The sequence below is a fragment of the Lemur catta genome, chromosome 7, assembly GCF_020740605.2.
Source record: "Lemur catta isolate mLemCat1 chromosome 7, mLemCat1.pri, whole genome shotgun sequence".
Lineage (NCBI taxonomy): Eukaryota > Metazoa > Chordata > Mammalia > Primates > Lemuridae > Lemur > Lemur catta.
The window spans coordinates 49,875,222-49,901,666 of NC_059134.1; the positions used below are offsets into that span (position 1 = coordinate 49,875,222).

The window sequence follows — 26,445 nt, forward strand, 5'->3', positions numbered from 1 at the left end:
GCTTCAAGTTGCTTTTTTGTGTTTGCAGTGGTCTGTATCTTCATTAGAGTCTTTCCCAAGATGTCACTATAAGTGTGATCCTTGGCTGTGTTGTTCTCTGTTAAGTCGGGGAGGAAAAAAAGCTGTCAAGACCTTGACATTATGGTAAATGAAAGAAGCCACTCACAAAAAAACACACAGTGTGTGATTCCATTTATAGGAAATGTCTGGAATAAGCAAATCCATAGAGACAGAAAATATTAATAGTTGGTTACTTGGGGCTGGGGCAGTGTTGAGGGGAGCAAATGCAAAGTGACTGCTAATGGGCATAGGGTTTCTTGGGGGTAATGGAAAATGTTCTAAAATTGATTGTGGTGGATGGTTGTACAACTCTGTGAATATGCTAAAAACCATTACTGGGTATTTACTCAAAGGAAAAGAAGTCATTTTATCAAAAAGACACCTGCACTCGAATGTTTATGGCAGGACAATTCACAATTGCAAAGAAGTGAAATCAACCCAAATGCCTATCAATTCATGAGTGAATTAACAAAATGTGGTATATGTATACCATGGACTACTACTTACCCATGAAGAAAGATGACTTAATGCCTTTTGCAACAATTTGGCTGGAACTGGAGACCATTATACTAAGTGAAGTGTGTAAAGAATGGAAAAATAAGTACCACATGTATTTACTATTAAACTGGAACCAGCTGGTGAGCACACATGTGCATAGAGGGAAGTAAAACTCAATGGAAATCAAGCGGGGAGGTGGTGGTGAGGAGGGGATGGGTGAAAACCTACCTAACAGGTACAATGAACACTATCTGGGTGACGGGCACACTTTTAACCCTGACTCGAACATTATAAAAGCAATCCATGTAAGCAAAAACATTTGTACCACTGTAATACTTTGCAATAAAAAAACCCATTGAATTGTATACTTTAAAAAGGATGAATTGTATGATATAGCTCAAAAAACCTTTTTAAAAAATGCTCTCAGGGAATTCTGAATATGAAATGGAGATCATTAACTCCATGCCTCACTGTAGTGCAATCTGGGTAGGCTGTTTGTTGGGAGTCTCGGATGTCACCATCTTCAGGTTTTCCCTTGGTTCCACTCACCAGAGAGGAGTCTTCCACTCTCCCTTGTCGAGTGAGGTTCTAACTGGCAATGCGCTGGTGTCAAGAGGAGAAGGAGTATGGGGACCTTTGCACAGTGCCTTGTCTTTGATATGTTCCCCCCTCAACCATCCTAGGTACTCCCAGGCCAGAGACACTCTTACTTCCTATTATAGGAAATTCCAAAGATTTATGAGAGTAGCACATCCCCTTCTACCCATAGTTCAGGTTCACTAGTTGTCAGTTCATGGATATTTTTGTTTCATCTGTATCCCCTAATCCCCGACCCCAGATTATTTACAAACAAATGCTAAACATTTCTGTTTTATGCTCTCCAGAGACTCAGCCTCCAGAATTCTGTCAGTTAGGAGGAGGAATCTAGAAATCTGACTTCTTGAGCAGCTTTCATTCTTGTGTTCTTTATTCTAGCATCTTCTACACTGCCAGTTCCTGTGCTTTTTAAGGATTCCTTGGTTTAAATCAGCTGAATTCTCAGCTTTCCCTGCATCTGCTTTAGGGTTCAGATTTCTTGAGTCTGCTAAGTCAGACTTGTTCATCTGCTTCCCAGGCGTTCAAAATTTGATACCATTGCCTTCTCTTGTCTTTTCCTGTACTTGGAAGGTTTTGTTAGTAAGAAAAAAGCACCTTACAGAATTTTTGTTTTGGGAATAGGTGAAATTAGATGCAATTGTTCAGTGTGCCACCTTCTCAAGAAGATTGGCTGCTCTTTTTGTTTTTTTCAATCTTGTCGTATCCTATTCTACTCAACCCTATAATTTTGTTTTAATTATTTACATATATGTATTTATTTACTTGCCTGGAAGACTCCTTTTCAATCTTTTAAGAACTAAGAGGAATTTCCTTATTTTAACATGCCTCTCTTTTGACCTTAAGTTCAAAGTTAAACAGTCTCTGCTTTTGTACCTACCTGGCATTTTGTGACACACTCCTTATCACAGAAATATTTGCTTGCGCTTTGCATACACATGCCAATTTGTTTACCTGTCTGTCTCCCCTGGTTTGTGCAGCAAGAGTAAGGTTATACCTTATTTTTCTCTGTATCATGAGCACAATGCCTGATGCCTCGCTCTTAGCAACCATGTTAACTCTCAAACTGGATAATTTAGCGTTGCACTTCCAGGGGTGGGTACAGATAAGTGTCCAATGCTCCTTTCCTTTTTGTCTTTTACAAGCATGACTGTTTGGTAAATATTAAGGTGCAAAACATGTCTGTGGGCTTGTTGTTATGCAATGTTGTTCCCTTTGCTTTTAAGTCTGGTGTTTTTTACCCAGTCAGCAGGTTGCAGAGGGAGGGAGGGCAGCTATATGAGTGTAAACATCCTAACAAAGAATGAATGGACTCAGTCAGAGATGTCTTGTTTCCCTCCCTTGATAGAAAGGCTTGTGTTCTTCATTATGCTTCACATTAGAGAAGGGGCGAATTTGTTCTCTCTTGACAGCTTCTTAGTTCTGCAGTATCTTCCATTGCTTTTTCCCTTCCAACAAAATGTCAGGAGAATTTTTAAATTGGTGACTACATTATTTAAAAAAATCTGTTGTTAAGATATTATCTATGTGAGGTTCTGATAAATAAAATATCTAAAGTAAAAATTGGAAGACCTCTCTCACTTACTGGAAGTTAATGAAACAGATTTTCTTACTCAGAATATCTAGGGAAGTGATGTAGCAATCTTATTTTTAAGAAGCTCTTTGGATGAGTTTAGTGTAGTTCACTCGGTACCAGCAATTGGGAAGCCCTGGTTTATTGTAAGACACACATACAGCCATCATTTTTACTTGTGATCAAACCAAGAAGTACTTAATTGAGTGCCTATGATATGTTGAGCTCTGTGCTAGGACTGTGGATGATCTAATATGATATGTAAAATATGTGATTTGTCTTTAAGAATGTCTTGTTGGAAATAAAATTGACATTCACAAAGTCATTAGGAGGAAGGGAATTAATATTTATAGAGCACTTACTATATGCCGGTACTGTGGCAAGTGCTTTATAAAAATATCTCATTTAAATCTCACAACAGCCCTTGAGGTAGGTAGTATCATTCCCATTTTCTAGATGGGGGAAGCAAGTCTCAGAGACTACTTGCCCAAGGTCATTCAGTCTATAAGAGGTAGAACAGAGCCACAATTTCAACCCAAATCCATCTGAATCATTTCCCTACTAAGCTACCTCTCAAAGTAACAATGGCCAACAATTGTATTGAATTTGCTACTGAAAAGTACTCTTATAGCCGCTCTGATATTTGACTCAGAGAATGGTTATAAGACCTAATATGATCAGGAGCTAAATTGTGTTGTATAAGTAACTTAGTGTTAGAAAAATTTGGAGGAGAGATCAGGGAGGACTTCATGGGGGAGATGGCATCTCTGTTGCCCTGGTTCCCAGGTAATGGGAAGCTAGGTGAGAGGAAGATGAGGCTGGGTGGTGGGCTTGTGCTGCCATGTGGTAGAATAGGACAGGCATGGGAAATGGATGACAAGAGGCCACTTCTAGCACACCCACAGCCTCTTGCTTCTTGAGATAATCAGGCAAAGGGGAAAAACACAAAATGATCATGTACCTTAATTTTCATCTTCACTTTTGCTGGACATAAATGTATAACTGGTATTTTAAAAGAATCTTTTTTTACTATTTTATAATGTCACTGGTGAGTTTAGTCCCTATAGTTTTTCCATTTACACTGCACTGTGATTTTTCTTAGTGTGCTATCCTCTCTTCCAACCTACACTGAGCATAAAAGGGCAACCATTGAGGGTCCTACAGCTAGTAGGACCCCAGCCAGATGTGCAACATAAATGACATTTGAGTGAAAAAGCAATAATAGAAGTCTGTAAGAGGAACAGAGCTTGCTTACATAGAAGCAAGAAGGGCGTGTGTGTTTGCATTGGGTCTCCCAAGTTCTCTGAAGATCCCTTCCAATTCTGTTCTGATTATCTTGAGAGCCTGGAGTTGGGACCTTTTGCAAATGCTGCTGTATATATTACGGTCCACGGTGTGATGGAAAGAGGATGCCCTTAGGGTTCAAAACAGACCTGAATTAGTATCCTAGCTCCTGTGCCTACCAATTTTTGTTTAACTTTGGGCACATTATTAACTTTGTTAACCTTAAGTCTTTCAGATCTTTGTGATTATGCTACCTCTGTCTGCCATCATTAAATTTACCTCACCACTGGATAATTCTCTGTAAGAAATAAACATATTCTAGTATTTCTTATCTGAAAACAGCCCCCCCATTCTCATAACCTTTTCTAATTTTGTCTCTTAAATATTGCAAAATAAATTCATTTTTTAATTAAAAAATCTGTTGGTATTATATCCCCCTGTAGCTATCTCCTAGTTTCTCTGTTCCTTTTCTCAGTAAAACTTAAAAATTATCTGTAGTTTTGTCTTTGACTTTTCTTTCTCAATCTGATCTCTTCGCATCATTCCACCAGGACTATCCTTGTCTGAATCAACCAATGACATTCATGCTGCCAAGTCTAAGGCCACTTCTGTGTTTCAATCTGACTTATTCTCTCAGCAGCATTTGACAAGGCTGATCACCGTTTTCTTTGACACCCTACGTCCTAGGTCTCTTCCTGCCTCTCTGAGCTCTCCTGAAGTCTCCTCTCCTCAACCTCTAAATGGTGATGTGCCCAACTTCTGAAATGGCCCTCTTCCCTTCTCTGTTTCTTCATTCTCCATAGATGTCCTCTTCTGAACCAATGGCTTTATAACATCCATTTGCTAATGACCCTCAGATTTGTATCTCCAGCCTCAAACTCTCTCTGGAATTTCAGATTCACGTCCACATAGATGTCTCAGGGGCATTTCAAATTTAACATGGCCAAGAGAGAACTCTTTCTTGATTTAGCCTCCTCTCCAAACTTGCTATTTTTCCAATCTTCCTGCCGCAGTAAGTGGTGCTGCTATCCCCCCACATGCTCAAGACAAAATATCTAGGCATTACTTTTTATTTCTTTCTTCCTTTCCCATCCTCATCCAGTCGTTTAGCAAGTCCTGTCTTCTCTATCTTCAAAAATTGTCCAAAATTTATGCCCTTCCCTCCGTCTATACTATCAGTACCCTAGTCCAAGCCATCTAGACTACTTGTAGTCGCCTCCTAACTAGTCTCTTTGTTTGTACTGGTATCCGCACCACAATACCCTCCATTATGGAAACTAGAGAAATTTTTTTCAAAATATTAGTCAGTTTGTGTCACATTCCTTAAACCCCCCCAGGTGGCCTCCCATTGCACTCAGAATGAAATCTAGACTCCTTGCCCTGGCTTCCCAGGCTCCATGTGACTTGCCCCACTCAGCCCTCTTCTTGTTGACCATGCACTCAGCCTCAGTGTCCCTTCTTTTTGTTCCTTGAACATGCCAAGCTCATTTTCACCGTAGGGCCTCTGCACTAGCTGATCTCTCAGCCTGAAATGCTCTTCCTCCAATCTTTGTGTGCTTGGCTCTTCCTTATTCAAATCTCATCTTAACTATAGCCACCTCAGAGAGACCTTCTCTGACAACTCAGTCTAAAATAGCTGTCCAGTCTCTTCCTCCTATTTTAATTCTCTACTAGCATTTATCACTAGCTGATACTTTGCTTGTTCATTCATGTATATGCTTATTTTCCCATTTATTTGTTGCTCTATTTTTATGCTCTGTGAAGGGTGAGGTTGGGGTGGGGGGACCTTCTCTGCTTGTTTACTACTGTATCCCCTGTTCCTGGATCTGTGACTTGTACCTAATAGATGCTAAGTACAAATATATGGAATGAGTGAATATGTTCTTCTCATCTATAAAATGGAGAGACAAATTTTTATGTCTCAGAGTTGTTGAGGACTTACATTATCTAATTTGATAATACATATAAAGTGGATAGGTCTGTGTTCAGCACATCCTGTTTGTAGAAACTGTATTATTTTTTAAGTATCTGGCACATTGTAGATGTTCAACAAAGATTAGTTCTCTTTCTCTCTTGTAGTCTGGGTCTTCTGCAGTATTTTATATTTAGATGGCCTGTACTTGGCCTGTACCTGGGCGAGGTGAAAAGCACTTCCCAGTCAGTGATGACTCTCTATTTTTTTCTGAAGAAAAGGTTTAAAACAGCACTGTTCAATGAATAATCAACATCAGCTAATTGAGGACAATTTTTATTATTACTTCTCCTCTCCCCCTGCGCTGATACACACAGAGACACTGCATTATAACAAGGCTTGGCTTTCTCTTGGGAAATTGTAATTTTCTTTTCCTCTTTGGTTATATGATCTTTGCCAGTTAACTCTCCTTAGGATCAAAGCGTTTTGGGGTTTGATTTCCTCATCCTAGTGTTTGGGTTCCCTGAAAAGCATTTCCAACTTTTTTGTGTACTGATCAGTTTCCTTTTTACATTTACTTAATAAATATTTATTTAGTGTCTACTGACGTGCCAGGCAATGAGCGTACAGATAGGAATTCATAGGGGCCTCTGTTCTTAAGGCCACTGGAAGAGGCAGGATATAAAAACCAATAAGGGTAATAAAGTGTCTGTGGAGAAAGTCCCTGTAGAACATAGAGGAGGCACAAAGTAGAAAGTGACTAATGCACATGGGGGCTGGGGGGTTTCAGAGATAAGTGCTTGTTCACCAGCCAACAAGGAGAGAGGGGCCCTGTGAGTAAAGGTGTGGAGGGATGACCCTGTCTCGGGGTGCATACTCCTGGAGCTGGCGCGGCCGTGTGATCATAGCCGTAGTGGCAACACAAGGGCCACGAGAAGCAGAGCCAGTGAGGGGCACAGGGGCTGGGTCCCGGATGATTCCGTATGCCTTGCTAGGGAATTCGAACTTTCTCCAACAGTGACAATAACAGTAGTGACACCTAACGTTTATTGAGTGCTTCCTATATGCCAAGCTCTTTTCTTTGTCCTTTATTGTATTAATTCTTTTACTCTGTACAACAACCCTATAAAGTAGGTACTGTTATTATCCCTGTTTACAAATAAAGAAACACAGGCACCAAGAGGATAGGGAACCTGCCCAAGGTCACCCAACTCATAAAGGGCAGAGATAGGACTCAGGCAGTTTGGCTCCAAGGTTTGCCCTCTTAACCAAAGCACTGTACTTCCTCTTACAGACGACTTTGTGTAGGCAGCTCAGAGCCCCTCAGCAGATTTAAGTGTGGGAATAACAAGATCAGATTAGTTCTTTGGAAAGATTGCTGTGGAGTCACATTGCATCTTGTACAGGAGTTTGTTTCTAAAAGTATCTAGGGCAAAAAATGCCGAGTTCCATTTCTCCTTGACTCAGAGTGCGGTTTGCTGTGTTAGCAGTAGCGTATGGTGTCTCAGTCAGTTCAATGCAGCAGCTTCTCCTCTATCCTTGGAACAGAGGGCAGTCTTTGGAGGACACAAATGTAATAGATGAATGGTCGGTTTGTGGTGAGGTGCCCTGCTGTTTGAAAAGCACAAAAGAGTCACACTCCTGCAGAAACTGAGCCCCTTCATGGTGACAACAGACTAAACCTCCCCTCTCTCTCTCCAGAGCCCACACCTGTTTAATGGGTGGCCGAGCTCGTGCATTGCTTAGATATTATTTTTCCCTGCCCCCACTTCTCTCTAGAGAAGTCCATAGAGGTCTGGGTGCAGGTTAGGCCTGTGTGTGACGATCTGACTGCGCTTGGAGCAAGGTGGAGGAAGGACTGCATGCAAATGGGGAGGTAGGAAGAAGGCAGGGAGAACAAGCAGAACACAGCAGCTGCTGCCCAGGTACAATTACACTTTGGCCTCAGTGAAGCTGAGGGCAGGAGAGCAGGAGAGCAGGAGAGCAGGAGAATAAGGACGTGAAGAGATGTGAAGAAGGTTCAGTATTCTGGACCTAATGACCAATTTGATTTGTTCCCTTCAAGCTTTTTCTGATCTGAAAACTTATTATGTCATTGTGCTTTTCTATTTTCAAAATCTGGCAAAATTCCTTCTAATTTCCAGCTATGTCAGCTTTAGTAACATAGTACTCTCCACACCCTTGGCTTATGGCTGCTGAAACCAGGCCTAAGCGTCATCTGCAGGTGTTAGGAACCTTGATCAATCCGTGTGTTTTTCATAGTGGTGCAATATTTCTGGTTTTTACTTACAAACTGACGTCAAATGAGGTCTCTGGATAGCCACCACTGTGTTCTAGTACAGGATTTGTATTAAGTTCTCTGGTTTTTCAAAGTTGAAATGAAAACGTTGATGTGATTTCAACAATAATAAAAACAAAACAAAACCAGCCAGTACATAGGAAAAAGAAACTGGAAGGACATATCAAAATGCTAACAGTGATTGTGTTCCTATTGGCAATTTATTTGTTCCTTTTCTGTGTTTTCTATGTTTTAAAAAATGGGTCTGTGACACATGCAAAATGTTAAAACATGTAAAAAAAAGAAACAAAGGACAAATATAAACAATAAAAGCTCCCTTTAATCTCATAATTCTAACATGTTTTTACTTTTGAAATGTACTTGTTCACATACAAGCTTATTTTTCATAGCTGTGGTCCTGACAAATGCAGCTTTGTGTATTCTTTTCATTTTACAGCCTATTATTAACATTATTTTATTTTTCTGCATAGTTTTCATAACTGGCATTTCTGATGGCTGCCCTGAATTCCATGGTGTTGATGTTCTATACTGAACTATCTCTCTTTGGACATTTGGATCGTTTCCAATTCTTTACTCTTTTAGATAAGATGTAATGAGCATTTTTGTTCATTTAGCATTTTGAGTTTGTTCAGTTCTTTCCTTAAAGTGAATTCCCAGCAGTGAGTGCACTACATGAAAGATTTGAACTCCAGTGGCTTTTGGTTTGTGCAGAGTAAGATCCTGCTTTCTAGAAGAGCCGATTGAACATGGATGGTCAGTAGCTTCATTGCATGTTTTCTTCCCATATTTCCCTCACCACTATTGAGCCCCCATGATATTTTAATAATGTGCATTGTTTCTAAATAAGTCATACTTATTGAAGAAAATTTAGAAAAGATATAAATGTATAAAGAAGAAAATAAGCTATTCAAAATCCTACCACCCAGGGTAGGATTTTTAAGGATTTTAAAGGATTTTTAAGGATTTTAAAAACGTATTTCCTTCCAAGTATATATTTCATACATGTTACATCACGTGGCTCTATGAAAGTGTAACCACTTCTCTACTGTTGGATAGAGGTTTTATTCCTCCCTCTATCTTGGGGCTCTCTTCTGTATAATACTGGAGTGAACTTTTCTGTGAATAACTCTTTGTACACATCTTGGAATCACTCCTTAGGAAAATTCCCAGAAGCAGAATTGCCAGATCAGAGAATATGGACCTTGTTAAGGCTTTTGATGAATATTGAAAACTTGCTATTAAGGATAGTTGTGCCTTTTATACTTTACTTGTTAAAGTTTACATGCCATTCCTGCCTTCACTAGGTTAACACCAGTGGCCATTTATTTATCTTTTTATCATGCAAGATAAAACCTTGAAAGAGGTTTGGACCTCTCTGCTTTTTGGTCCCTGGGCAAAAATCCCAGGGACCAAATTCTGGGATAAAAATCCCAGAATTTATTTTTTATTCAGGATTCCCTCAGGTTCCACCTTTTGGTGAATTTTACCCATCTACATCTTCCACCCAGTCCTTCAACTGTCCCCTATAGCATGTTTACCTGAATTCTTGCTTTCCTAGCTTTTTGAAATCTAGAATTCTTTGCAAGACACTGCTTATTTTAGCTTAAAAATTTTCCCCAATCTTGGCCATTTCTTCAATAAATACTTGTTGAATTCAAGTTTGAGGAACTCAGAGTTTAGAGAGGAAGATGGATGGTTAATTACAGATAATTAGAAGATAATGTGATGAGTGCTGGGGTTATATTATTTACATCGGGTTCCTGGGAACATAGAGAAAGAAGATATTTGTCTGCATGAGATATTTGGGAAGAAACTGCAGAGGAAGGGGCATCTGAGCTTTGTCTTAAAGCACAGAAGGGAATTCTTCAGCAGGAGAAAGGTTTGACAGGGAAGGCAAGAGCATAAGAAAAGGCATGAAAGCGTGAAAGGACATGGAGTGTTTGGAGAAAAGAGAAAAGTTTATGCGATGGAGTTTAAGGTATACGGAGCTTGGAGAGAGGTGGATTTGGGCCAGATTATGAAGAGCCTTATTATGCTAACCTAAGGAGTTTAAACTGCATCCACAAGCCTGAGAATTATTAGGCACTTCTGGGAAAACACTTGATAGACTGGCCACAGAGCACCTGCTTAGAAGTCTGTAGTAGACCAGGTGGGTGAGAGCTGACAAGGGCCTGAGCCACATTGGTGCAGTGGGGACAGAGGTGGAGCAGAGGGTAGTCAAGCTACATTTGACAGAAAATCTGTAGTCCTTGGTGACAGAAAGCTTAGGGGATGCTGTGTGTATGTATGTTGGGGGACCATGTTGAGGGAGAATTTGTCTTCTGCATAGGAATTTGCCAAGATACAGATGAGTATGCACAGGAAAGCACTTAGCAAACTAGAAGTGCTCTATAGATGTAAAAACTTGTTGATAGTAATAGTGCATAAGAAATTCTGCCCAACAGGGTGGTTTCAAGGACATAATGGGCCAGTGCCGGTAAAGCACCTGGGTTCTAGACAAATAGTCATTTTTTTGCATGACACAGGACCTGTCACAAACTTGGAAGACAGACTTGAGGTAATTCCTATTTTACCCTCATCGATTCGGGTCCCAGAGCATGTGGACAGTTGCTTCCCTCTTTTTCTTCTGCTTCCAGAGAGGAGAGAATCTGTTTGAACAGCTGAGGGAAGGGTCCAGCCTGGCGTGACAGTGTTGAAGCAGGGAGGAGACACCTCTGTGCTTGGTAGCCCTCTGGTCCCTGGGCAGAGGACTACTAGGGGAAATTCTTGAGCCCTGTTGTGGGCCGTGGCTCTGACCTCTGGCTGCTTGGCCAGGCTGCATTGAGTGCTCAGCCTGGGGGAGGAGACTGAAGATGCTGATAAGGAGGCCCTTCCGGTCCAGCCAAGCAGGCGCAGGGAAGCTTCTGCAGAGGAAAGATTAGACACAGGCTCTGATTTAGAGAACACAATGGGGAGGGCGGCGGGAAGCCTGGGAGCTCTTTGTGGTGGTATTGTTGTTGGAGGAGGACAACAGAGGGAGCCTTGCCTGCTTGTGCAGAAGGCAGAAACAGCAAGTTGGGTCTGGAAGGGCCTTTTTTTAGATCAGTTAGCAAACATGTTTTGCAGACAGAAGCTCCCCAGCTTGGAAAGGGATTAATGAGTGGGAAGGGTATCTTTTTTCTTCCCCCAGGAAGCGAAGTGCCAATATTCCCAGGCTCATCCAAGTCTCTTTGTCAAGCACCTGCTCCCAGGTGCTGTGGTACAAAACAAATTAGCTCTGCCTGGGGAGTTAACTGAGTGGGAGCTCAAGCAGGTCCTAAGGAGCGGCCCCTCCCTCCTCCTCTCCCCTGTCTGTGCTCAGTGCAGGGATGCTCCACGAGACCCGCCTGCTCACTGCGGCAGGTGAAAGAACACTGAAAGACAATTCAGATGTTTGCTTTGGTTAATGCTGCTGAAACGCTGTCTTTTAGAATAAGTTTCATCTTTCTTACATGTTTGGAATACCAAATCTATTTTGTATTTCTAGGAAATAGGAAAATATCAAAGATAATATATACGAAGGACAAATGAGATCTCAGGCCTGCTTTATTTTTCTTCTTCTTCTTTTTTTTTGTTTGCATATCAAAAAATATTCTAAATTCTGCTTCTGAGCTCCTTCTTCCCAACCCCACCCTCAACCTATGGCATGGATTCATGCCAGCCGCCCCTGATGGTTGTGCCTGTGGCCTTGCCCAGTAGGGATTTATATTTGTGGATCTTGTTTATCCTGGCAGCAGCTCTTCCTTAGAGTCAGGGGACCTGTGTATGCTCCTCTGGGTCTGTGGCTTCCATGCCGGGTGGCCTGAGGCAAGTCACTGTCTTGGTCTCAAATCCCATCTCTGTGAAAACTGGGAGGAAAAGATGGGCTCTTTCTGCTTCCTCAGAAAGATTCTGTGTCAGAGTGCAGTGAGAGTAATTTCTAAGCTGTACAAATGTGTGAGAGTTTTGTTTTTATTAGTGACACAGACACACTATTGTTTGATCCATTGGTTTTGGCTGTCATACTGTGGATACTGGTTTCGAGGGAAATTGGTCTGAAAGAACGAATCCTTCTTACAGGGACTCGATATGCTGAGACATGGTGTACAGAAAGCAGTGACACACACAGTGAACTGGAAAGGCACCTCCAGAGTCTGAGTGGGACATTTCTTCCTGGGTTTCCTGTTGCATGAAGGGGTGCAGCAGGGCAGACAAAGAGAAAGACAGAGAGATAGAAACAGAGCACTCCAAATAGATTTTTTTTTTTTTTGACAGGGCCTCTCTCCATATATTAGGAAAACTTTTTCCTTTTAAGCACTACTATAGACTGAATGGAAGGGCAGAGTATAATTTAAGAGTTGAGGTTGTCTTCTTTCCTAGAAAGAGTTAAATAGTATAGCCTCCCCAAGGGCAACCACTGTTGCCAGTTTCTTTTGTATCATTCAAAAATATCTTATGCATATACAGATATAGAATTACATGCCCCCCACCCTTTTTTCGTACTATACACAACCTTCTCCACCTTGCTTCTTTCACTTAATACATCTTACAGATATCTGTGGCAGGCTGTGTGGTCCATTGATGTATGGTTGCCATAATCTGTACAACAGTTTTTCTGCAGATGGACTTTTAGCTTATTTTCATAATTGCTATTACAAATACAATTTTTAATGAATATCCTACTTCATGTGTCTTCATACACAGGTGTGAGTATAAATGTATGATAGATTCCTAGAAGTGCAATTTCTGGGATTGTAATAGCATTTTTAGTTTTAAATCAATAGTGATTTCCACAGATAGTGCATTGATTTACCTCCCACTAGTAGTATACAAGTGCCCCATTTCTTCATATTCTCACCAATACAGAATGAACTTTGCCAGTCTCAGATGAAAAATGGCCTCTCCTTATAAATTACAGTTTTAATTATAATTTATAGTTAAAATTATAATTTATAATAACAAATTCATTATAGTTTTAATTTACTCTTATGAGTAAGACCGATTTTTTGAAAATATAAGTGCTATTTTTATTTTCTTTGTTGTGAACTATCTGCTCATTTCCTTAGCCCATTTTTTCTAGTGAGTGATTGAATTTTGCTTATCCACTGGCAGGAACTCTTTGTGTATTTAATGAAATTAGACCTAAATTATATGTATTGCAGATATTTAGTCAGTTCTTCATTTTTATTGTTTTGCCATGCAGAATTTTTTGAAACAAATTGGCTAATCTTTTATTTATTTTATAGCCTTGAATTTGAGTAATTACTAGAAAGCCTTTTCTACTTTAAGATTTTTTATATATGTGTGTGTGTGTGTGTATATATATATATATCTTCTGATTTCTTCTACTAATTTTATACCTCTGTTTTTTAAGATCCAAACCTTGAATCCATCCAGGATTTATTTTAGTATCAGGAGTGAGGCAGAGCTCCGACTTAATTTTTTTCCAGAAAGACCTGGATTTTGAATCCAGGCACTTTTACTCATTAGCTGTTAGATTTTGAACTAATTAATTAACCTTTCTGAACCTCAATTTCTTTATCTGTATGATGGGAATAATAATACCTATCTAATGGGTTGTTGAAAAGATTCAAAAAGATTATATATGGAAATCATTTAGCACAGTTCCTGGCACACAGTGTGTTCAGATCATGGTCCAAATGCTCAGGAGCCTGAAAAAACAGTGTGTTCTGGCAAAGAGGAGAAATTCTAGGTGGCCAGGATACGGAGGCCACCTTGCAACTCACTGGCTGTCATTTAGAGTCACTTCATCACCTAAACCCTCAGTTTCCTCATTTGCATACTGAATGATAAGTGCTAGCTCATGAGATTGTTGGGAGGTTCAGATTAGATCACATCTGTGAAAGAATCTTGTAAACTGTAAAGGACCATATAAAAACGCTAGAGTTTATGGCCTGGTGAATAAGGAGCAGCCACAGCACAGGTGGATGTTTGACATCCGTGATCAAGGAGAATAATTAACTTGCAATAACATGAAATTAACAGCTTATGTAAAGCAAGTGAGCCTGCAGCACTTGATTATAGTAATAGTTAGTGATTGCCTTCTAGTAACGAAGCAATAATGAGCTTCCTGAGACAGAACCTTGTTAGAGTGAAAGATGGATCGAAGGCTTTCAGTTCAATGTATGTGTATTGAGCACAGTGGTGGGATAAGCAAAGAACAGCATCGTGCTGAGGTGCAGTACATGTCCTTAAGGATAGTAGGGGCAAAAGGCTTGTAGAGCACAACTCCCTCTGCCCCCCACAGGGCAGACGCACATGCTGGCATGTACTTGGGGGAAGGTCTACAGTCCTCTGGGATTGGCGAGGAGGGGGAGACTTGCCTGCAGAGCTCCCATGCCAATTTGAACCCGGCCCCTGGAGTCTGGCCCAGATTCTAAAGAACCTCACCCCAGTAATACCTTCTTGAAATTTTACTCGTTGCCCTTTTTTATTCCTCTGTTTCATTGTTTTGGATTTATCAGGGATATCTTGTTTCTTTATGCCCTGTCCATCTGCCTCCACTGCTTCTGGCTGGGCATGGTGTTATGCCTAGGGCCTCTGTTTCTACTATGACCTGACTACTCATATTTTCCCTGGGTAGTGTTGCCAAATAGGATGCCCAGTTAATTTTGAATTTCAGATAAACACAAAATAATTTTTTAGTATAACTGTGTCCCACGTAATATTTGGGTCACATTTATATCCTAAAAAATTATTCATATGTGTCATGCAATATCGGGAACATACATATTAAAATTTATTTCTTGTCATCTGAGACAGAAATCTCAGTTGGTGGCTTTCTTTTCTTTCTTACTTTTTTTTTTTTTGGCTGTATCTGGCAGCCCTACCAGGACAGCTCTGATTTCAAATTTTGTCAAATAGTATTTACCATGCTAATGTTTCCTAGAGCCCTAATGGCAAGGGATATTAAAAGGGGTTATATAAAAAAAGAATTCTCAGCTAAAATTATGTTTGGTAAATCCTGGATTAAACAAAGTTATCTGGTTTTCTTCATTATGGGAATTTTCAGAACATTTTAAATGTCTAAGATTGGGTGATATATTTATTATTTCTCAAAATTATGTCAGTTGGAAGCTATCCTCCATGCCCGCCACTTCCTGAGTATTTAGGGTTGTAGGGGCAAATGTTAAATGAATGTGAGTGTCTCTGGCAATCAGTTCTATTTGCAGTCCATAAGTTCTGATTTTGGGTTTTGGGAAAATACCATTTTATAGAAAACAAAAAACTTTACATAATTCTATGATGTTGCTTTTGTTTGAAAAATTCATAAATTTATATTAAAATATACACATAGACATGAGTGTATATAAATAAAAAGACTAGATGATGTACACCAGAAGGTTAACTGTAATTATTCCCAGGAGGTCTGGGTAGGGAAAGAGATAAGTGGTCTTCTCTTCCTTTTTGTTTGTCTGTATTTTCTGCAATCAGTACATATGACTTTTGACAGAATGGTGGGGAAAAACCCATTTATTATATTTCTTAAAGAGCACCTTTCCATATATGATCTTATGTCTCTCAAGCAACTCAGTGATACAGGTTCTGATACCATTCCCATTTTAAGGGTAAGGAAACTTTACACAGTGCTCTTTAACAGACCTGGGGCTCTTGGCTTCCTTACCCAGGCTGTGTCTTGGGTATGAGAATGACCACACCCGCTGATTTGAGAAAGTGCCCTGGTGCCTGTTCATCCAAGCCCTCCATTTATACACCAAGCTGAGGCTCTAAAAGGGAAGAGGGCCTTCCTGAGACACAATTTTTGAACAAGGACAAGCTACCAAAATATTCTGGGGGGCAGGGCTGGAGGGGTGTCAGAAAGTGGGGGAGAGGATCTGGCCTCTGAGTTTATCTGTTATACGGAGCCCTGGAGGGCAAGGGGAAAGATGCACAGATGTGCGACAGTGAATATGTTCTTTTTTTTAAGCCACTTTTTAAAAAGGGTTTATGTTACCAAATCCATATTGCTTAGAATGGCTTTTGTTTTTGTTTTCTAAGCTTTTCATATTAGATTTCATTTCCTGTATCTTTTTACATTGTATTTTTATTTATTTTTACTGGCAGAATCACCCAGGTACTTGTATCTTTTTAAAATTCATTTTTTCCTTTTCCTTATCTATTTTTTCCTTTTCGAGTCTTGTGCATATGTCCATTATTTAGAACTATTGCGGTAATTATGATATTTGGGATTTTGCTTGCTCTTCTAAGCAGCATTCCTGTTTATACTCCCTGTGCCTGGTACTTAGTTACATGGGTGAATAAAGACTGAATTGTGGGAGTGGTACGTGGGGAAAAGTCTAAGTCCAGCTCCTGAAAGAGACGTGGGCTGGGGGACACAGTGAGGGGCAGTGCTTGTATGATCTGGAGTCAGCATGTGACCCCATCAATGTGGGTCTGCTGCTTCCAGAGCAGGGGGATTCTAGAACACCACAGTTCAAAGGCATTTGGGGATCCATTCATCTGAGCTGCCAGCCCTCGTGACAGATACAGCAACAATGCCAACCACGTGGCAGCGGGCAGCAGCAGCATCCTGTTGCAGAAGGAGCTGGGCTTTGGATTCAGATGGACCTGGGTTTGAATCCTCGTCCTAAGACTAAGTAGTTGTGTGACTTCAGGATAACTTCTCTGGGCTTCAGTTTCCTCTTGCTCAGTGTCCTCTTCTGATGATAATACCTACATCACAGGGTTGTTGTGAGGATTAAATGAGTGAATACATGCAGAAGAGCACCTGGCAAATAATAAACATAGAATAAGTGCCACTGTTATCATTATTAACAATAATAGAATAAAATTATCATTATTAATAATGGTAGAATATAAAATCTTATGGTGGTGTTTGGCCAGTAGCATATCTTGTGACACGTCTGCTCTGCAGATAATGTGTGACTTTTGTTGTCAATTTAGGGCTGGGTGTAACTAGCCAGCCTGCTCTGAATGGGTTTCCTCTTCCTGGGATGCTGTCTCATCACATGGTGATTGGTGAAGCCTGGGCTGCTACTTTATGGACCAAACAGAAGGGCTTCCTCAAAGATTAGTAGTTTCCAGAGAATCTTGTGATCTTTTCATTCAGTAATGTGTTTTCTGTTAGAAACAGGACAGTAAATACAACAGGTAACCTCGAGTTTATAGTCTAGCCTTTGCTATAGACAGCCTGCATCTTTAAAGAAACCAAACGATTTTCTCCCAGAGGTTCGTGTAAAAAAGATTCCACAGAACATGAAAGTAGTTTCTTATAGAAAGGGGAAGTGTCTTCATTTTTATTCTGTGGCTTGCTCCAGGTGGTCACCACATGACACAGTGTTGACTATGACAAAGCCTCTCTTTCCCCTTCTTTGCCTAAAGATGCTCTTAGGAGCCCTGTTTCTCAGGTCTTTATATTTGGACATTCTACTCTAGATTCTCTACTTTGTTTCTTTGACTTGTGGCAAAGCAGTAGACATAAATGTTTGTTAAACACTATAGGCACAGAGAAAGAATGCAGTCCAGTCCTGTGTTTCCTGCTTCTTATGGCTTATGAAAGAAGGGAGTCGTGGTCCACAGAGCCTCTGGTCCTCTGCTATCCTTGTGCCCATCCCTGAGTTTTATGTTCTTTTTACTTGTAATAGCTTTATTGAGTTTTAATTGACATACGATGTCCCTGAGTTTTTGTCAGGAGTTTGACTTTGATGCTTATTTAAACTACTACAGTGTGGTAGAAAGTTTTGTGTTTGAAGCCAGAGGGGAAGAGAAAAGGGAAATCACATTAATTGAGTCCTTCATCATGCAGTTCATCACATCTTTCTTGTGCTCTTACTGTGAGCCAGGCATTGTGAAAGGCACTATAGGGTATAGTTCAAGGACATGGGTATTGGAGCCAGGTTATCTGGGTTTGAATCTCAGCTCTACCAGTTGTCAGCTGTGGGACCTTATGACTTCTTATTTACCTTATGACTTCCCTTGTGTACCCCAATCTGTCAAGTTAGGATACTAATAGTGTAGTGTCCACCTTACAGGATTGTTGTGAGAATTAAATGACCTATTATACAGTGAGATGATGATGACAGTGATGATGACGGCAGGGGGTGGGATTGGGATTTAACCAGACACTTCATTGCCTTATACCTCTCACAGTCATGAGTGTGTGTGGGCCTGAGGTGCTGAAGGATGGGGTTGGGGAGTAGATATAAGTAATTGATTACAGTTAAGCATGGTGAGCATTACCACAGGAGAGGAGGAGGGCACTGTGGGAGCAGAGAGCAAGGAGACTGGGCCCCCTCGCAGGTCAGAGAAGCATACTAGGGGAAGTGGTGTTTCAGCTGAGATCTAAAGGGGGAGTAAAAGTTAAGAGGCCTGGGCATGGCAAGCGTCAGTTGTGTTCTGTATTCTGGGCAGAAGGGACAGTATAGTGAAGGTCTGAGGAGAAAACCAATCCTGTAGTATTTAAGCAGCTGAAGAAACCCAGTGAGCCTGGATTGTGGGCTATGAGGAGAGTGTTGAGGGATGGGGCTGGCAACGAAGGCAGAAGCCAGATCCTGGAAAACTTGGGAGTCCTATTAAGGAGTTTGGGTGACTAAGAGCCATGTGCTGTTCTTGGGGGTTTCCATGAATTCTTTCAAGCATCACAAATCTTCGATATAGGTGTTATTAGCCCCATTTTGTTGATGAGGAAGTTGAAGCTGTAAAGTATTGTCAGTTGCCAAAAGGCACATGCGAAGGTAGTACAGCCAGGATTTGAACCTAGGCCTCTCTGGCTCCATACTAATGACACCATATACCTTTGGAACTTGAAGTCTTATGATTTCAGGCCACCCTCTTAATTTCCTTTAACATCAGTTTACTCAATCGTAAAATAGGTAATATGTTAATAAATACCAGCCTTATATAATTATGAAAACAAATGGAACTGTACATAAAGGACCAAGTATAGTGCCTGACATATAGTTAGTGCTACCACTGCTATGGACCCAGATTCTTTTGCAGAGAAATGTTTTTCCTTCACAGTCCCAGTGAACTGAGACAGACCCCACGAGCTGCCGCCTGCACGTTGGCTTGGTTGTCAGTCATCCTTCCAAGGATCAATTGAAATCCACATGGAAGTCATCCCCCTGGGTACCTGCCAGTTCAGCGTGGTGGGCTCTCCTCTCTGCCTGGCAGCCTGCAGCTATTTGAGCTTCAGGTCTGCTGGTAGGAGTGACCCTGAGGCTTCTCTAATGCTCCCAAGCACCCTTCCCTCATGAGCTCGCAGGTGTCATTTTTCTCTCCCTCCAGAGTCTCTTGGGGCTGTTCTGCCTACACCTTATGAAACGAGCTCTGCTGTTGGCTCAAATTGTTACTTAACTTTTTTGTTGCTATTTAACTTTTCTCATGTTGGTCCTGAGGGCAGATGTTGTTTCTTCTCTGTATTTCCTACGCTGCTAGCACAGTACTATAGTAGGCACTCAATAGATTAACAATTGCTTTCACCAGGATGGGGCTTTATGTGTGCCAAGGCTCTTTTGTAAGATTTTTTTTTTTTTTTAATCTTCACAACAGTCCTCTGAAGTAGACAGAGCTCATAGTATTCTTTTTAGCATAACTGGAGAAACTAAGGCCTACACATAAGGAATATACCTATTAATTAATTTTTTCCTTCTATAGAGTAGACATTTACTAAGTGTAGCTCTGTCACAGGGGCTAGGAAAATAGAGCTGAAAGACATAATCCCATCCCTCAAGACATTTGAAAAAATATTGTATACAGTGAATGAAGTTTTAGGACAGAGGAATGGTGAAAGTGTTTAACTTTTTGGGGGGAAGATTAGTGAAAGATTCAGATAGAAAAGGATGCTTGCATAGGGCCGTCAAGGATGCAAAAGGGGTGGAAGGGAGGCCATACCAGGCAGAAGAAATGGCACATACCAAAGCCTATAGGAAAGAAAAGGCAGGCACTTTGTGAGGTCCCATAGCATCAGCATGGCTGGCAGGTGTACAGGAATGGGGTGATGATAGAGGGGAAAGATGGCTGTGACTCCCATTGGTAGGACCCCCAGACCCCCAGGACTTGCAGGAGACTGAAAGGGCCCTTCCTCAGTCTCCTAGTCACTAGCACTTCTTCCCAGAGGCATAAACACCCTACAAACCCCATAAACTACCTTTAAGCTCCGGGTGGACTCTGCTTGGTCCCTCTTTGTGCCTCCCCAGCTTGTCTACATACACCTTTGCAATCTCCTTTCCCTGCTAAAAAGAAAACAGATCTTATCACAAGAGCAACCTGTGACCTGACTGCGTGTAGGAATAAAGGTTACCAGGTGAAAGGACATCTGTGTCATTTGCTCCCTGTGGCATGAGGTAGCTGGGAAGGAATAAAATCTGCCTGTGACTGAACACCTGTGTTCCTCTCTTGCTGGCAGGGTCACGAGAGGGGAGAGTTAAATTGCTCTTTAAATGAGTCAGGCCTGTTGTTTCGGAAGAGACAGTGCTGGTGCAACTCGAGCTCTGGGGGCAAGTCTGCGGGTGCCCTCTCACTCTTTCCTGTGTTTGCCTTGCAGCTGTGTAAATGAGTATGGAAGATTATGATTTCCTGTTCAAAATTGTTTTAATTGGCAACGCCGGTGTGGGGAAGACTTGCCTGGTCCGACGATTCACTCAGGTAAGGGAACTTGGAAGCCCAGAGTTGGATTTCTCAGTCTAGCCTGCAGGGTTAAGAAAATATGTTGGAATGGGTGACCTGGTCCTAGTTCCAGTCTGTTGGCTATGAATTCCTAATGCACCCTTTGAAAATTGCATCCACATTACAACCTAGAGTATAGTTTTTTAAACCACCTCAAGGGAGCATGGCTGTGTGGGTCATACAGAGCCTCCCAGGCCTCTTCTATTTTTTATTTATTTTTTTATTTTGAGACAGACAGAGTCTTGCTGTTACCCTCGGTAGAGTGCAGTGGTGTAATCCTAGCTCACAGCAACCTCAAACTCCTGGGCTCAAGCGATCCTCCTGCCTTAGCTTCCTGAGTAGCTGGGACTACAGGTGCACGCTATGATGGCTGGCTAATTTTTCTATTTTTAGTAGAGACAGTGTCTTGCTTTTGCTCAGGCTGGTCTCAAACTCCTGACCTCAAGTGATCCTCCCGCCTCAGCCTCCCAAAGTGCTAGGATTATAGGCATGAGCCACGGTGCCTGGCCCCATGCCTCTTCTTGGTTCCTTTAATGAAAGGGGCAAGTGGTTTTGCTTTCAGCATACAGTATCAAAAATAAGTTATTAGAGCAAAAATAGATTATTACTTAATAATAATCCAAATTTGGAAACAAATGACATCAAACTGAACCTAAATATTAACTTTTAAAAAAACTCTAATAAAGGCCAGGCGGGGTGGCTCGCGCCTGTAATCCTAGCACTCTGGGAGGCCGAGGCGGACAGATCGTTTGAGCTCAGGAGTTCGAGACCAGCCTGAGCAAGAGTGAGACCCCATCTCTACTAAAAATAGAAAGAAATTAGCTGGACAACTAAAAATATATAGAAAATATTAGCTGGGCATGGTGGCGCATGCCTGTAGTCCCACCTACCTGGGAGGCTGAGGCAGTAAGATTGCTTAAGCCCAGGAGTTTGAGGTTGCTGTGAGCTAGGCTGATGCCACGGCACTCACTCTAGCCCAGGCAACAAAGTGAGACTCTGTCTCAAAAAAAAAAAAAACAAAAAAAAAACCAAACTAAAAAAAAACAAATTAAAAAAAACTCTAATAAAAATTAAACCAATCAAATTCCCTGCGTATGCTCCGTTACATCCTCCTGGGAAACTGAGTGAATCATTTTAGTTTAGAACCAAATATGCAGATTTTCTAAATCTCTTCAATGGGAATGAAACGAGAATAGTGAAGTATTATCTGAACAAAATCGATTGTTCCCCCTGGCTTGAATCCTTATCATTTGACCTAAGTAGAAGTTCCCTTTGGGGCTGCCCTTTTAAGAATCCTGCCAGAGACTATATGCCTTTTTAATGTAGACATTAGTGAGAAATCATTCTGAAGTTGACCTCGTTTCTGCTTTCGCCTGAAAAATATAAATGGTATGCTTTTCAGGACTATTGTGCATGTATCTTGCATTTTCCTAAAGTGCTCGTTGGGAAAGTTGAGACTAGCTCTTCTATCTAGAGCACAGGACAACCTGGTGCTGTGGAAAGAGCACTGGCTAGAGAGTTGAGACTCGGGTCCTAGTCCCGCTTCTACCTGTGGCTTACCCTGTGAGCATGGGTAAGCTACTTCCCTGCCTCCCTGCTCTGCTGCACATGGAGGGCCGGGTGAGCTCCAAGGCCCCTTCCAGTTCTGACGGTCTGTGGTTCTGTGGAAAACTGGAGAGGCAGATTGAATCACACAAACAGCTGTAGGATCCAGAGTCACTGTGGAAATGTCAGAGTTTTTCCCATGATGAGTGAACACAGAATAGAACTTGCTTTTTACTAAGCCTTGGCCTGGTGAAATCAAAAGTAACAAGCTAGCAGGCATCTGGGCTCAGTCAACCACCATGGAGATGTATTGGAAACTCCAACTGGTTTTACTTCCAACTGACATTAGTAAACTTTTCTGCTTTTGACAGAAGGACAAGTCTGTAGAGATACAGATTAAGTTTCCATCCCTTTATCAAAAGTTCCTTGTTTTAGGACTGAAAGGTCATTTAGAGATTATTTAATCCACTCCTCTCATTTTACAGGTGAAGAGCTCAGAACAGGAGGTATTGAATGGATTATTTAGGATCTCATATCATGCTAGTGGCAAGGCCAGGATTAGAACCCAGGTCTCCTGGTTCCCAGCCTGATAATTTCTATTTCCTGCACATTCTAAGACCTAAGACCATTCTCTATAAAAGCACAAACATTGTCAATAAAGGTGAAAATGCCTCCATTTTTAAACAGTAATTTTTACCAACAGGCACTCTTGATTTTCTTCTTTTTTATTTTCCTTTTTCTATATACTTTTTATCCCTCCCAGCCCCTCAACTCCCTTATAAATTCGTATTTCATAGGCAGGATTATGTTTGTTTTTGTTATTTAGTAGACAGTTAAAATGAATTGGATTCAGCTGTTTTTGAGGCATGAGGGGTTGGGGAACAAAATGGTAGAGGAAACTTTGGGAAGGATGTGTTTTATATTTTGGTATTTGTTGAGCTGCAAAACAGCTGTAACTATAAACTTGAAGCTTGGCAGCTTTGTATCCAAGCCAAGCCAAAACAGAAGAAAATTAATTCAATATTTGTAAGTAAAGTTATGAATGTTTATATTTACATCTTTTTGCAGACATGCAATGGAACATTTTCTTTTGGTTTGAAGCTCAGTCTTTTAAGTTAAAACTTTAATTAGAGAATTCTTAATTAAAGATACCCTGATCTTAGCTGCCAGAACGAATGAAGTCCATTTTACTTTAATTTCTGGAAATTCTGAAATATAAGTGAAGAGGGAAGAGAAACTAGGTAAACAGTTCTTTCTTTTTTTATTTTTTTTTGAAGTGGGGGTAGTAAGGTTCAATTTCCCATTTTTTTTTTTTCTTTTCCGAGACAGAGTCTCACTCTGTTGCCCTGGGTAGAGTGTAGTGCACTACCTAGCTCACTGCAACCTCAAACTCCTGGGCTCAAGGGATCCTCCTGCCTCAGCCTTCCAAGTAGCTGCGACTATATAGGGTCACGCCATGATGCCTGGCTAATTTTTCTATTTTTAGTAGAGATAGGGGTCTTGCTTTTGCTCAGGCTGGTCTCGAACTCCTGAGCTCAAGTAATCCTCCCGCCTCAGCCTCCTAGAGTGCTAGGATTACAGGCGTGAGCCATCAGCCACCACACCCAGCTAAGAGTTCTTTCTTGATAGAATTCCTTGCTACCCCCAACTCCCTCCCAAAGCTTATAGGAAATAATACATAATAGTAAATTACATTATACTTATAATTTTGCTACTATCTTTCTGATTAAGTTTCCAGTTTGAAGTAAAGCTTTTTTTTGTTTGTTTTAAGATAGCTTATATCAGCCTTAAACTCATTGAATTTGAGGCCCAGAGAGGGTGGTTTGTCTGAGATCACACAGAGATCCTAAGACCAATGCCTCCTGGTTTAGCACTATTTCTACTCTACTGTCTCCCTGATAACTTTATTTTCTTAGATTATCTTTCCAGTGTCATTGGTCTGGATCCCATGTAATCATACATGCATGGTACATTGCACTGAGGAAAACAGTGATCACCCTCAGGGCAGAGGAAAATTCAGAAGCTTCACTGTCTTCTTGTTGTTTTCATGCTGAATTCTTGTTTGTTTTTTCAGATGGTTGCCCACCCCTGTGGCTGTCCATGCCTAAGGCAGATAACCAGTTTTCGGCTTCCTTGATTTCACCTCTTTTAGAGGACCTTTCCATTTTGCCCCTACCCTGACAATCTTGATCATCCCTATGGCTCCATGTACCTCAGTCTTACCCTTGTGTCTAATTTTTCTGTTTCATTCTTAAAATCTGGTCCCCCCTGCCCTGTCCCAGTTTTGTCCTTCACCCTGTCTTCTTCCTTTCTTTGCCTGCTTTTCTCTTGCTTCTTCTTTTAGCATTTCTCTCTCCCACTTTCTCCCTTCTGTCTCTTCCCCTCAAGACATACATACAAAGTTAAACAGGGCTCCCATGACACTAACCAGAGTTCTGTTTTGTACCAGTTAACTGAGCTGAAGGAAGGACCTGGCGATGGACTGGGGGTGAGGGCAGGGGAGGAATTTCATTTAATTGGAAGATTTGCTTAAATGTTATTTTCCATTTTCTTCCTTAGGGTCTTTTCCCCCCAGGTCAAGGAGCCACAATTGGAGTTGATTTTATGATTAAGACAGTGGAGATTAATGGTGAAAAAGTAAAGGTAAGATGCTAAATGTCTACTAAGGCTTTCACGTGCTGTATGAGAGCTTAGGGGAAGTAGTATTTTCATATTATTTATTTAATATCCTAATTGAAACCCATGTTGAAAAAAGTATACTCAGCCATGACAGCTTGTTTCCAAACAGAGTTCTTCGGACCCTTCATGGGGGCAGAAAGAGATTTTGGATGATGTGTGATAGATTGGAAGACAGAGAAAGAATGGCTAAGCAAGTTTATCGTGTCTCCTGTCATGTTAGAGGTGACGTAAAGACAAGGAAGAAATTTCTTTTTGGATCTGCTGAGTTGGGCCAATAAGCAGTGCTGCCTCCTCTAAACAGCACCCCCACGAAAGAGCTTCCTGACTCCTACATTCCATTATGGGTCATTTTATTATGAATCATTTATTAAAATTATCCTGTCTCTTACCATACCCTTATCCCTAGTAAAGGAGAGATACTAAGTGAGGAATCCAGGAAAGGATCCATGGTCTCTAACCTGTCTTCCCCTATCCCTCCACCTTGTGGCTTCTGGATGGCTTGATACCTGGAAGAAATATGGTATGTTCAGTAAGAGGAGAAGGGAGATAGTGTTTATTGACTACCTCCTATATGTCAGTGCCTCCACTAGGTGCTTTTCCATGTGCTATAGTTAGCTTAATCTTTACTGTAAACCCCGTGAGGTAAATGGTATAGGCTTCAGAGAAATTAAGTAACTTATCCATGGCTATGCAGTTTGGAAGGAAGGCAGGATTTGAACAGGTTTTGCCAACCAGTATACCACACTGCTTCCCTAGGGTCTCCTCTTGCCACGAGAGAAGAGAGGAATGAAGGCATAAGAGGCCCTTCACCTTGGAGCAAGGAAAGGAAAAGGTGATGGGAGGAAATGTGAAGCGAGACTAAATTACATGGAAGGAGGGTTGAGATGCTGATCTTTGGCACCATGCTCTGCCTGCCATTCAGAATTACTGAAATTCCATTGTCAGGTCTTTCAGAGCTGAGTCCCATGGAAGGAAGTGAAAACCCAGCCATCAGCAGCACAAAGAAAGCTGGCATCAGAGTTCTAGCTAGATCCCAATTTAGTCATCCCAAGTTTGGGTCCAAGTTATTTGCATCCTTCTCCCATATGTATCTGCACTCCTTCCTTTGAGTGCCCTGGGAAGGTCAGAGAAGCTCCCTGATGCTCTTGCAGCATTTTATAGATTCCTGCCATCACAGAGCAGTGTTTGGGATGAGGCTCCTGGCAGGGGGACAGAAGCTGTCCCAGTGTCTCTACCAGCCCTGACTCCTTAAAATATTAATAGTTTCTACTGCAGAGACATCTACACCAAATACAATAGTGAATGAAGAGCTGGGGCACTGGAAGATAAAAGCAGGGTGTGAAATCCACACAAATG

At 41.3% G+C, this 26,445-nt stretch overlaps 1 protein-coding gene across 5 annotated transcripts in view; it reads left to right on the forward strand.

Annotated features, from left to right (window-relative positions):
• Window positions 1-26,445, forward strand: part of RAB30 (RAB30, member RAS oncogene family) — a 127,855-nt gene that overhangs the window by 90,284 nt on the left and 11,126 nt on the right. For all 5 annotated transcript variants that reach the window (XM_045557248.1, XM_045557243.1, XM_045557245.1 and 2 more), the window contains 2 exons: window positions 20,744-20,844; window positions 24,970-25,053. In XM_045557248.1, the coding sequence (XP_045413204.1) occupies window positions 20,752-20,844; window positions 24,970-25,053 (177 nt within the window). In that variant the 5' untranslated portion in view covers window positions 20,744-20,751. The remainder of the gene's footprint in view (window positions 1-20,743; window positions 20,845-24,969; window positions 25,054-26,445) is intronic.